This window comes from Malania oleifera, chromosome 5 (assembly GCF_029873635.1).
Source record: "Malania oleifera isolate guangnan ecotype guangnan chromosome 5, ASM2987363v1, whole genome shotgun sequence".
Taxonomy (NCBI): Eukaryota; Viridiplantae; Streptophyta; class Magnoliopsida; order Santalales; family Ximeniaceae; genus Malania; species Malania oleifera.
Genome location: NC_080421.1, coordinates 13,801,523 through 13,813,840, shown reverse-complemented (window position 1 = coordinate 13,813,840; position 12,318 = coordinate 13,801,523). Strand labels below are relative to the sequence as shown.

The following is a 12,318-nucleotide window of genomic DNA, read 5'->3' as shown; positions in this document are numbered from 1 at the left end:
AAGCTAACAAAAATCATTTGAACTTGGTATCTTTGAATGCAAATGGTTCTTACAGATACTAATAATGTGGAAGACAATAGTGTCTTGGAAGGAAAATGTAATTACAAACCATTCATTTATTAATCTCAGGCTTACTTAAATGCTTAGTCAACAGCTGGTTCTGTATGGCCCCTGCTATGGAGGGAAAGCAACAGCAAACAAGGGGAGAGTGGCACCTTGGACTGTATATGTCTGCAGAGATGTCAACTTCATTATATTTCCATCAGAAAGAAAATTGTATTAAATTTATCGAATTCCAAAAATATGCTGTAAATTTAAAATAAAATCTATATTCCCAGATGCATCTTGATAATACTAATGTCGAAGGGTCAAGCTTGATAATAAGTTTTTGAATGTCTCATTCATATACAGCTAGTGGTATATATTACAATCAGTGGCTGACCTGAGGCCAAGGGGGCTGAATCCCAATTTTCTGTCCCCATATACAACATACCATCCTCTATCCATTATTGCCAACACCATCTTCCCAAAGTGACTACCAAATACAACATACCATCCTCTATCCATTATTGTCCTCCATTGGAAACACCATCTTCCCAAAGCGACAACCATATACAACATAACGTATACAAGAAGCTGAAACAGCTTATTATTCCTTAATTACAGATAGATAGCACTCCTTTTTCTTTTCTATTACTAGACTGATTGTTCTTGCTTCTTAAAATGGTAAATTTGGATGTTTTCAACATTGAGCTTCTTGAAATTGCTGCGCTTTCGGGTGGCAAAGAACTTTCCCCAGTTGTATTCCTCGTACTTGGCAGGGTTTTCCTCACTTGTCAATTCCTCCAGAGGCTGCACATTGACATGTTGAGACGGGTTGAAGAAGTAAGGAATGGAGAACCTTTCTCTCTCGGGATTCACCTTCACCCTGTGCTCCACACTCTCGTATCTATCATTGCTCCAAACCTGCACAATTTTCTCATTTCGTCAGCTAATACTCCAAAAGATTCTTAAACTGTTGCAATCAATTCAGGTTCTTGGCAACAGTTTTTTCAGTTGGGAAAAAAGAGTAGGTGGACATGATTAGTTCCGAGCATTCTTTTCGGATGTCACTGTAGGAGTCCATCAGTCCCACATGGTGACAGAGGACTAGAGGTAAAGGCCATTGGGTTTGGCAAATTTTACTTTTAACATTTGCATTTTTAAGAATTTATGATAAAAGCAGCGTACATCCACCCAAAGTTTTTTTTTTTTTTTTAGTAATGATCAAAAAAGCAGCAAGAATGGGTCCACCCTCTACTCTTCTCTACTTAAGTATTAAGATATTATTCCAAATGAAAAGTCGTAATACACAAAACTTGAATCCTAATCATTTAATCAGAAAAGCCTAGAGTTTACCACCTAAGTCACCCTTGGAATGATCCCACAATTTTTTTTAGCATTTATGCTTTCTACCTTGAACAAAATTCAATGCTGCTGAGTTCTAATTCACTTGAGAGAACCATGTGGAAAAGAGGCAATATAGATGGGCAAGTATCCTGTGTTTTCAATGTGAGTGACAAATCATTTGCTTTCCTTTCAATTCCTAGAAAGGAAAATGAAGGTGCAAAGCTGTCCTACATTTTCTTCCCTCATTGTTCCTTCTTACCTAACATAATGTAAGGGTCCCTGCTCCCTTCATTTGGCAGCATAAGATTGGCTAATCTAGCCCGTAAAGGAGCTAAATCCCCCCTCCAATCGATCTTGTCCTACAATTGTGTTGCATCAAATGCACGCAGAGAGTACTTAGCCAAGCCTAAAGTGGCCCAGCGTGGCAAGTGCTTCCACAAGGGGTCTAAGCTGCCATTTGAATTGTCTGAAAATGTAAGTATTTACTATAGGTACTTAAATTAAGTGCATCTATCATTAAATAATGTCTAATTTACACTCAAAAAAATACGTATTTTAAAAAGTACTTTTCTAAACTATCACTAAAACCCATAGAAATCATGGCGGTATTGACCCAGAACATTGGGATCAAGTCATCAAAGGTTATGTGCAAAATCCAAAAAAGGGTTATGTAATTCCTAAGACTCGACTAGGAAGGGCATCCTATCCTCCAAATCACTTCAAAGCAAGCCCTAGCCCCTAAATTACAACGCCCAAGTGACCCAGTTTATACTAACTCTGTCTTTGAGAGTTCGATTCTTCAACTTTAAATTTGGTTTTATGTGAATTTTAAATAAAATATAACATAAAATTATAGTGACTTTCATCCAAATCCACTCAAATTCAATTCAAGACTCAAAATCCAAACACTAACTAAGCTAATTCGAAGTTAAGCAAATGTTCAATGTGGGGATCTTGAGGGTGAGTAGTACCTGAACAATATCACCGACATTGATGATATAGGCATCGGGCGTGGGCTTGGCGAAAACCCACACTCCATCTGCCTTGCGCTTTACTTCAAGGCCACCGACGTCGTCCTGAGCAAGGACGGTGAGGGCACCGGCATCCTTGTGGCGGCCGACGCCCAGAGCCAGGTGAGGAGCTGAGCAGGGCGGGTAGTGATTCAGCCGCAAGAAGGTGGTATGGTCTTCGAAGAAACCATTCAATCTGTCGGCCGGCAACCCCAAGCTCAGGGAGATGAGTCCGAGCAATTTGAAAGCCAGTTTCTCCATTTCTCCTCCATATTCTTCGCATACCTCCCTGCTCATATCACATTCAAATTTCAATTACCAGATGGTACGACTGATTCTATTCCTCGGATGTTACATTTTAATATGATCACAAAAGAATACAAATTATTTTAAATTTTGAAATTTTTATAAATGAATTTTGGATTTTGAATTTGAATATATATATATAAAATATAGATTTAACAAAAATTGTATATATATAATCTGCAAAATTAAAGTTTATAGTCCGAATTTTATATTTCCATACCCAATGTACTCTAAAATATTTCAAGTGTGTGTTTCTGATGAAATAAATAAATAAATTGCAATTAATTCTGGATTTATTAAATTTTAAAAAAAATCATATAAATTTTAATTTCAAATTCCCAAACCCTGCATAAATCTTCGATGCAGAGTGTTTGTAGTGTTACGAATATGCAGCACAGCACCTTAGGTCAGGAGGATACTCCGGCCACTGATTGACCAGCTCCTTCAACTCCCGATCATCAGCCTCGTGCGACGCCGGAATCACCATCGGAACTTTCGCAATAAAATCAAACACCTCTTTCCAGTCCCTTACGTTCTTGGTGTGCTCCGTGTCATAATACCCCAACACCCGCCCCTCGTCCCTCCTCACCTTCCGCTTCTCCTCCGCCGGCTGCGCGAAGAACTCCCTCGCCGCGTTCCCAATCCTCTCGCGAATCTCCGCCGGCACCCCGTGGTTGATTACTTGGAAGAATCCCCAATTCTCGCACGCCTCGCCTATCTCGGCAACGAGGCCGGCGATCGCGCTGGGGTTCGACAGAGCGTCGGGAGAATTCGCAGCCGAGAGATCGATCAACGGAATTCCTCCGGCTTCGATGAATTTGGGACTAGGCCTGTGTTCCAGGTCTTGGATGAAGGCAGGATCGACCTCTCCCATGGCTGCTGTAGAAGTTTGGGCTGCTGCTCAAAGCTAAGTAGACAAAAATAAAAGGTGGGTAAATATATAGCGTTGGAGTGGCTGGTTTGAGGTACATTGAATCGGGACACTTTTTTTATTTTAGTTTAATATTAATTAGTTTATTTTTTTTTTCTTTTTATTTATTTATTCTATGGGCTCAATTGGGCACATAGTAACAGTATTGCCTTCCCCATCTCATCTTTCAAATATATAATAAATCTTCACAAAATTAATTTTGTGAGACAAACTCGTAACTACTCATCATTTTATTATGTTTTTTAATGTGAGACAAACTCATAAGTAGATTTTTTTCAGGTCAAAATTCATGCCGGCAAACAAAAAGTAAGTATTCAAAAATGACTTATATATTCAAGTGGATTGATTGAGACTCAAGTGAGCAGGAATTTTTTTTTAAATTCCATTTTTTTAGTTAACTCAAGATCTAATGGCTTAATGATTGAATCAAACTAGATTTCACCAATATATATCAAGTCATCGTTTATAACTTATTCCAACTTATTGGTTTCATCTAATCTCTTCTCATCAAAATGGTCGCGCTACTGTGTACACTTCACAAATGACACTATTTTCAATATGATTCTAATATCAAAAAGTAAAGATTTCGACTTTAGTCTATTAAAATATTGTCTATTTTGGCCACTTGACTTCACTATATCATTAAAATTTTTCTAATACACACTCGATATAAAATTATAACATCTAATGAAGCATCATGCATCAATGACCCCAAGACCTATAAGCCCCATTTGAAACTTACATGGGGAGAAAAGTCTCTTAATTTAGAAGAGGTGACAAGTGCTTTCCTGAATTTTCATCAAAGGTTGATGTTGGTCTTATAAGGCTTAAAATCTTATTTTGATGATAACAAATAAGATGTAGCTAACATATTTGGTTAAGTGATGATATTTCAGGACTCAAGTATATGAATACAAAGTCAAATGCTCATAAGGATCATTCAAAGTTTATGTTCCAAAGAAAGATGATCAAATAAAGCTTAAAGAGTCAAAGCATGGATGTTAAAGAGGACTTGTTAAAAGCTTAAAGTATATTAAAGTTTAAAGACAAGATGGAGCCAAAGGAAGACAAAGCTAAAAGAAAGGACTCAAAGTAAGGACATGCATGAAGACTCCAAGACCTAAAAGATTTAAAGTCCTAAGAAAGTCTTTCTGTAAGTACTTCAAATAAGACTCAATATAAAAATGATTCAAGCTCTTTAGGACAAGTTAAAATCTAAGAAACCATTTTTATAAAGACCTTGAAATATGTTTTCTAAAGTCATAAATTATAAAGGTCTCAAATATAAAAAGGTTTTCAAAGTCAAATTCTTAAAAAAAAAAAAAAAGTTTTTGAATGCCCAAGCACCTGCTCAAACCTCCTAGGTGACTGCCCATTTTGTGTTTTTTAAGAACTGACAGATAGAAAGGTGTCATGCTGCTGATAGGTGCTTGACATGCCTGATAGGCGTCGGCTTGTGTTTTGACAGGTGACTGCCAGTGTTCTGAGTTTTGAATTTGAACTAAGACAGGCGCCTGCCTTGTCATACCAATTAACTGCCACTCGAACAGTATTTTAAAATACCAACGGGAATTATTTTTAAATTGGTTTCTTGGGGTTCAATTCTTTTACAAACTTGACCAACACTCCAAGTAAACTTGGGGAGCAAGGATTTAACTTTTTAAACTCTATAAATAGCCCCCAAGACATGGATTTTAATCACTAAGAAATACCTATAGCAATTAAAGAACTCTCAAGTACTTTCAATTCACTAAAGCTCTCTTGCTAACATTTTGCTGCACACTCAACTGAGTTCTTGCTGATTCTCACACTGAAATTGTGCTTTCAAAGTCTGAATCTTTCAATCAAAAGAAGATTAATTCGGTGATATAATTTCATTAAGCTTCAATTACTTTATATTGAATTTACTTTGAAGTATATTGTGCTAATTGTTGTACTAATCTACCCTATCTCTACTCTATCTAAGAGTGTCTCTTGTACACAAGTTCTCTTCTCTTGCTTCTTGTCTCTTATAGATGATTATGCGCTTAAATTGCATAATTAAGCGTTTTAATTCATGCATTGAGGCTTATATTTTTAAAATAAATACCTAATTACTCTCAATATTTAATACTATGTCATATTCATAATAATTGGGTTTTATTGAGTAATTTATCAATTTTTGGCATTTTTTTATCGTAGGAAAATTATTGGAAGCTGAAACCGGCATCGTTTTATAATTTGCGCGTAAAGTTTTCGTTCGAGCTCCAATTGAGACGATTTGAAATTCAAGAGAATGCAAAGGGGGTGCTCTACGACTTTCGTGTTTCGAACTTCAAGAGAGGGCTTTAGGATTATAAAAAGTGGGCATACTCTTTAGGAAAGAAAAAGAAGAAACAAGAAGAAAAAAAAAAGAAAAAAATTAAAATAAAAAAAAAAAGTTTTGATTTGACCCGGCCATGCAGCTGGGTCTTTGTGGGTGTATGCGGGTAGGTCTCTTCCCCCCGTCCCCCTATATATATAGGAGAGTTGAAAGAGAGTTCAGAGAGAGAAGAAAGGAGAGGAGATGTGCGTGAGGGAGAGAAGGAAGAAGAGAGAGCTGGGGCTGTCTGTTGTGTAAGAGAAAGAATATATATATATATATATATATATATATATATATATATATATATATCTTTTCTTCTCTCCCTGAACTCTCTTTCAACTCTCCTCCCCTTCTTTCTACCTCCTCTCCCTCTTCTTCCTTCTTCTTCCCCTTTCCTCTTCTCTCCCTTCTCTCCCTTATCTTCTCACGAACCCCTTGCTCTGAGAGGTCTGCTGCTCTGCTCCGGCCAGTTGCCGCCACTGCTGCTTTGCTCCGACCAGTCACCGCTGCTGCTTCCCTCTTCTTCTTCTTCTTCCTCTACTACTCCACGGCCTGGTGCCACTCCTGCCCTTGCTGCTGTAGGAGGAAGACCCGAGCGGATCCTGTTGTTGTCAACTGTGCTTGGCTGCTGTGTTGTTGAGGAGGACTCCACCATTGCTAATGTGAACAAGCTCTGCTCCTTCTATGGTTGTTGAAGACCCCAAGGCTACACCAGCAGCTGCCACGCCCAAGTTGTTCCTCCTTCCAACCGCCAGCAAAAATCGAAGCTTCCTTAAGCTACCATGGCTGATGTTGCATCCTTCCACACAGGCAAAGAATAAAAAACTCTTCCTTTCTTTTTTATTTATTTGTTATTTCCTTTAAGTAGTTTACATCTTGGTTGACTATTGATTAATTTATTAGAGTTTCCTTTAAAGTTTTATTTTTTTTAATTATTGGTTGGGTGTGTTTACTAAAGTTTATTACTTTCTTCTCCATTAATTAACATTAGTATTAGATTTACTTTTTGCTTGATTTAACTTCTCCTTGATTTTGATCGGTTTGATTTCTTAAAAAAAGAGAATAAAATATCAAAGAAAAAAAAAATACCCTCCTATTGATTTAAGTTGGTTGTTTTTCTTTAGAAGTTAATCCTTGGTTAGTTCTTAATTGCGTAAAATCTTTGGTTCTTGAGTTTGCATTCGATTGAAATTTTTAGACTTGTGTGTTTTAATTTACGTAGGAAAATTATCATTTTTAGGTTTGTCCAAAGTTTAACGCATGTTTCAACTCTTACTTGATCAAACGTAGGATTTCTGTTTCTCATTATTAAATTCAGTGCATGTTAGGAGTAGGATTTATTTTGCATGTTTATTTAATTTGTCAAAAGAAATCTCAAACAATCCTGAAAACCCCGAATTTGAACTGAGTTTAGTGACTCAACAAGTATAAGAGTTACACCATAAACAACAATACCGAATTATGGGCTTAACACATGATATGGAGTACAGTAGAAAAACAATGATGCTGCAGGAACATAAAAGTAAAGAATAAAAAAATTAGAGGGCTGAAAAATTATCCTGCACTGGTAGCAATGGCAAAGGGGCATCTTCAAAAAAGAGGAGGAAATTAATGTAAGGGTTTTTCTTCTCGCTGCTCATGAACCCAACGATTATCACATGGAATGTAATGGGGCTGAATCCGTAGGTTGAAAGAGGAGGAAATTAATGTGAGGGTTTTTCTTCTCACTGCTCATGAACCCAACGATTATCACATGGAATGTAATGGGGCTGAATCCGTAGGTTGAAAGAGCAAACGTGAAGCCCGAAGGTAGCTCTGAAGATGTGAAAAGCTAACAAAAATCATTTGAACTTGGTATCTTTGAATGCAAATGGTTCTTACAGATACTAATAATGTGGAAGACAAACCATTCATATATTAATCTCATGCTTACTTAAATGCTTAGTCAACAGCTGGACACGGAAGTTATGAGTTCTGTATGGCCCCTACCATGGAGGGAAAGCAACAGCAAACAAGGGGAGAGTAGTACCTTGGACTATATATGTCTGCAGAGACGTCAACTTCATTAGATTTCCATCAGAAAGAAAATTGTATTAAATTTATCGAATTCCAAAAATATGCTGTAAATTTAAAATAAAATCGATATTCCCAAATGAATCTTGATAATATTAATGTCGAAGGGTCAAACTTGATAAAAACTTTTCGAATGTCTCATTCATATAGAGCTAGTGGTATATATTACAATCAGTGGCTGACCTGAGGCCAAGGGTGGTGAATCCCAATTTTCTGTCCCCATATACAAGATACCATTCTCTATCCATTATTGTCATCACCATCTTCCCAAAGTGACTACAAAATACAACATACCATCCTCTATCCATTATTGTCCTCCATTGGAAACACCATCTTCCCAAAGCGACTACCATATACAACATAACGTATACAAGAAGCTGAAACAGCTTATTATTCCTTAATTACAGATAGATAGCACTCCTTTTTCTTTTCTATTACTAGATTGATTGTTCTTGCTTCTTAAAATGGTAAATTTGAATGTTTTCAACATTGAGCTTCTTGGAATTGCTGCGTTTTCGGTTGGCAAAGAACTTTCCCCAGTTGTATTCCTCGTACTTGGCAGGGTTTTCTTCACTTGTCAATTCCTTCAGAGGCTGCACATTGACATGCTGAGACGGGTTCAAGAAGTAAGGAATGGAGAACCTTTCTCTATCGGGATTCACCTTCACCCTGTGCTCCACGCTCTCATATCTGTCATTGCTCCAAACCTGCACAATTTTCTCATTTCGTCAGCTAATACTCCAAAAGATTCTTGAATTATTGCAATCAATTCAGGTTCTTGGCAACAGTTTTTTCAGTTGGGAAAAAAGAGTAGGTGGACATGATTAGTTCCGAGCATTCTTTTCGGATGTCACTGTAGGAGTCCATCAGTCCCACGTGGTGACAGAGTACTAGAGGTAAAGGCCATTGGATTTGGCAAATTTTACTTTTAACATTTGCATTTTTAAGAATTTATGATAAAAGCAGCGTGCATCCACCCAAAGTTTTTTTTTTTTTTTATAATGATCAAAAAAGCAGCAAGAAGGTATCCTGTCAGATGCAACTACATTGCGGGATGACAAAACTTTAATAAATCCCCAGCATTTTTTTTTTTTTTAAACAGTGGTGTCCAAGGCCCTTTGGACACTCTAATCGACTGAATTAATGGGTCGGCCTCTCTACCCTTCTCCACTTAAGTATTAAGGTATTATCTCAAATAAAAAGTCGTAATACTCAAAACTTGAATCCTGATCATTTAATCAGAAAAGCCTTGAGTTTACCACCTAAGTCACCCTTGGGGACGATCCCTACAAATTTTTTTAGCATTTATGATTTCTACCTTGGACAAAATTCAATGTTGCTGAGTTCTTATTCACTTGAGAGAACCATGTGGAAAAGAGGCAATATAGATGGGCAAGTATCCTGTGTTTTCAATGTGAGTTGACAAATCATTTGCTTTCCTTTCAATTCCTAGAAAGGAAAATGAAGGTGCAAAGCTGTCCCTACATTTTCTTCCCTCATTGTTCCTTCTTACCTAACATAATGTAAGGGTCCCTGCTCCCTTCATTTGGCAGCATAAGATTGGCTAATCTAGCCCATAAAGGAGCTAAATCCCCCCTCCAATCGATCTTGTCCTACAATTGTGTTACATCAAATGCACGCAGAGAGTACTTAGCCAAGCCTAAAGTGGCCCAGCGTGGCAAGTGCTTCCTCAAGGGGTCTAAGCTGCCATTTGAATTGTCTGAAAATGTAAGTATTTACTATAGGTACTTAAATTAAGTGCATCTATCAATAAATAGTGTCTAATTTACACTCAAAAAATACTTATTTTAAAAAGTACTTTTCTAAACTATCCCTAAAACCCATAGAAATCATGGCGGTATTGACCCGGAACATTGGGATCAAGTCATCAAAGGTTATGTGCAAAATCCAATCAAGGGTTATGTACCAATTCCTAAGACTCGACTAGGAAGGGCATCCTATCCTCCAAATCACTTTAAAGCAAGCCCTAGCCCCTAAATTACAACGCCCAAGTGACCCAGTTTATACTAACTCTGTCTTTGAGAGTTCGATTCTTCAACTTTAAATTTGGTTTTATGTGAATTTTAAATAAAATATAACATAAAATTATAGTGAATTTCATCCAAATTCAATTCAAGACTCAAAATCCAAACACTAACTAAGCTAATTCGAAGTTAAGCAAATGTTCAATGTGGGGATCTTGAGGGTGAGGAGTACCTGAACAATATCACCGACATTGATGATATAGGCATCGGGCGTGGGCTTGGCGAAAACCCACACTCCATCTGCCTTGCGCTTGACTTCAAGGCCACCGACGTCGTCCTGAGCAAGGACGGTGAGCGCACCAGAATCCTTGTGGCGGCCGATGCCCAGAGCCAGGTGAGGAGCTTGGCAGGGAGGGTAGTGATTCAGCCGCATGAAGGCGGTATGGTCTTCGAAGAAGCCATTCAATCTGTCTGCCGGCAACCCCAAGCTCAGGGAGATGAGTCCCAGCAATTTAAAAGCCAGTTTCTCCATTTCTCCTCCATATTCTTCGCATACGTCCCTGCTCATATCACATTCAAATTTCAAATTAAAAGTAAGAAATTTTTTTAAAAAATATTATTTTTTAAATTTATTTTTTAAATAATGTTTTTATATAAATTTAAAAAATTAAAAATTAGGTGACATTTTTATAATTATTTTTTTTAAAAAATAAAATTATTTATACAAACAAATAATACCATAACTATTTATTATTATTCATATATGTCTGTAAAAATAAAAAAATAAACTAAGGTTTTTAATTTTTTGAAAAACTAAAATAAAAATTAAAAAATATTTTTCACACCTGAACAGATCCTTAATTTAAAATTATTAAAAAATTACATAAAATGATAGTTTTAAAAATCTCACTATTGAAATAAGATGTCTATTTTATATGAAGAATAAATATATTTTTAACACAAAACTATTAAAAATATGTATCAAATTAAATATATTTCCTAAAAAGTTTATCAATCTTCACTAAAAAAACCTTCAACACAGAATAATTTGATTAATGAAAATAAATGGGATGATGTAGTCTCACACTTTCAATCCTTGTTTCATATAATTATTGTCTACATTGTATATATAATAATAGCTTATTATATTATGAGACATTAAAGTCAAACCATCAAAATTCATTAGAGTCATTTAGTCCGAAAAGACATAATAGCAAAGGAATGAAATTATCATGAAATTACCCAAAACAAATCTCTAAAATATTTCAAGTGTGTGTTTCTGATGAAATAAATAAATAAATTGCAATTAATCCTGGATTTATTAAATTTTAAAAAAAATTTATAAATTTCAATTTTATTTTTAAAATTCATGTTCCCAAACCCTGCATAAATCTTCGATGCAGAGTGTATGTAGTGTTACGAATAATATGCAGCACAGCACCTTAGGTCGGGAGGATACTCCGGCCACTGATTGACCAGCTCCTTCAATTCCCGATCATCGGCCTCGTGCGACGCCGGAATCACCGTCGGAACTTTCGAAATAAAATCAAACACCTCTTTCCAGTCCCTTACGTTCTTGGTGTGCTCCGTGGCGCAATACCCCAACGCCCGCCTCTCGTCCTTCCTCACCTTCCGCTTCTCCTCCGCCGGCTGCGCGAAGAACTCCCTCGCCGCGTTCTCAATCCTCTCTCGAATCTCCGCCGGCACCCCGTGGTTGATTACTTGGAAGAATCCCCAATTCTCGCACGCCTCGCCTATCTCGGCAACGAGGCCGGCGATCGCGCTGGGGTTCGACAGAGCGTCGGGAGAATTCGCAGCCGAGAGATCGATCAACGGAATTCCTCCGGCTTCGATGAATTTAGGACTAGGCCTGTGTTCCAGGTCTTGGATGAAGGCAGGATCGACCTCTCCCATGGCTGCTGTAGAAGTTTCAGGCTGCTGCTCAAAGCTAAGTAGACAAAAATAAAAGTTGGGTAAATATATAGTGTTGGAGTGGCTGGTTTGAGGTACATTGAATCTGGACACTTTTTTTATTTTAGTTTAATATTAATTAGTTTTTTTTTCTTTTTATTTATTTATTTTATGGGCTCAATTGGGCACATAGTAACAGTATTGCCTTCCCCATCTCATCTTTCAAATATATAATAAATCTTCACAAAATAAATTATTGTAATATATTCAATGCATAATATTAGATATGCCTAAGATTATTTTAAAGGTAATCCCTTAATATTAAAGAGTTGTTCTTTACATGCGCACATGCATGAATTAATTGTGTGT

At 36.9% G+C, this 12,318-nt stretch overlaps 2 protein-coding genes across 2 annotated transcripts; both read right to left on the bottom strand.

Moving 5' to 3' along the window:
- Nucleotides 1–374: 374 nt before the first annotated feature.
- Nucleotides 375–3,638, bottom strand: LOC131156683 (jasmonate-induced oxygenase 2-like). The gene is made up of 3 exons (XM_058110546.1): nucleotides 3,107–3,638; nucleotides 2,361–2,688; nucleotides 375–966 (listed from the first exon to the last, which is right to left on the bottom strand). Exons 1-3 carry the CDS (start codon nucleotides 3,577–3,579, stop codon nucleotides 697–699), a joined length of 1,071 nt encoding a protein of 356 aa, XP_057966529.1. The 5' UTR covers nucleotides 3,580–3,638; the 3' UTR covers nucleotides 375–696.
- A 4,530-nt stretch (nucleotides 3,639–8,168) lies between these two features.
- LOC131156682 (jasmonate-induced oxygenase 2-like) lies at nucleotides 8,169–11,986 on the bottom strand. The gene is made up of 3 exons (XM_058110545.1): nucleotides 11,480–11,986; nucleotides 10,271–10,598; nucleotides 8,169–8,760 (listed from the first exon to the last, which is right to left on the bottom strand). Exons 1-3 carry the CDS (start codon nucleotides 11,950–11,952, stop codon nucleotides 8,491–8,493), a joined length of 1,071 nt encoding a protein of 356 aa, XP_057966528.1. The 5' UTR covers nucleotides 11,953–11,986; the 3' UTR covers nucleotides 8,169–8,490.
- Nucleotides 11,987–12,318: the final 332 nt, after the last annotated feature.

Excerpts from the sequence above, each read along its gene's own strand:
- LOC131156682 (XM_058110545.1), bottom strand. The coding sequence starts at position 11,952 with ATGGGAGAGGTCGATCCTGCCTTCATCCAAGACCTGGAACACAGGCCT. Across the intron at positions 10,599-11,479 it reads GAGTATCCTCCCGACCTAAG|GGACGTATGCGAAGAATATG; the intron begins GTGCTGTGCTGC and ends TGATATGAGCAG. Across the intron at positions 8,761-10,270 it reads ATGTCGGTGATATTGTTCAG|GTTTGGAGCAATGACAGATA; the intron begins GTACTCCTCACC and ends AAAATTGTGCAG.
- LOC131156683 (XM_058110546.1), bottom strand. The coding sequence starts at position 3,579 with ATGGGAGAGGTCGATCCTGCCTTCATCCAAGACCTGGAACACAGGCCT. Across the intron at positions 2,689-3,106 it reads GAGTATCCTCCTGACCTAAG|GGAGGTATGCGAAGAATATG; the intron begins GTGCTGTGCTGC and ends TGATATGAGCAG. Across the intron at positions 967-2,360 it reads ATGTCGGTGATATTGTTCAG|GTTTGGAGCAATGATAGATA; the intron begins GTACTACTCACC and ends AAAATTGTGCAG.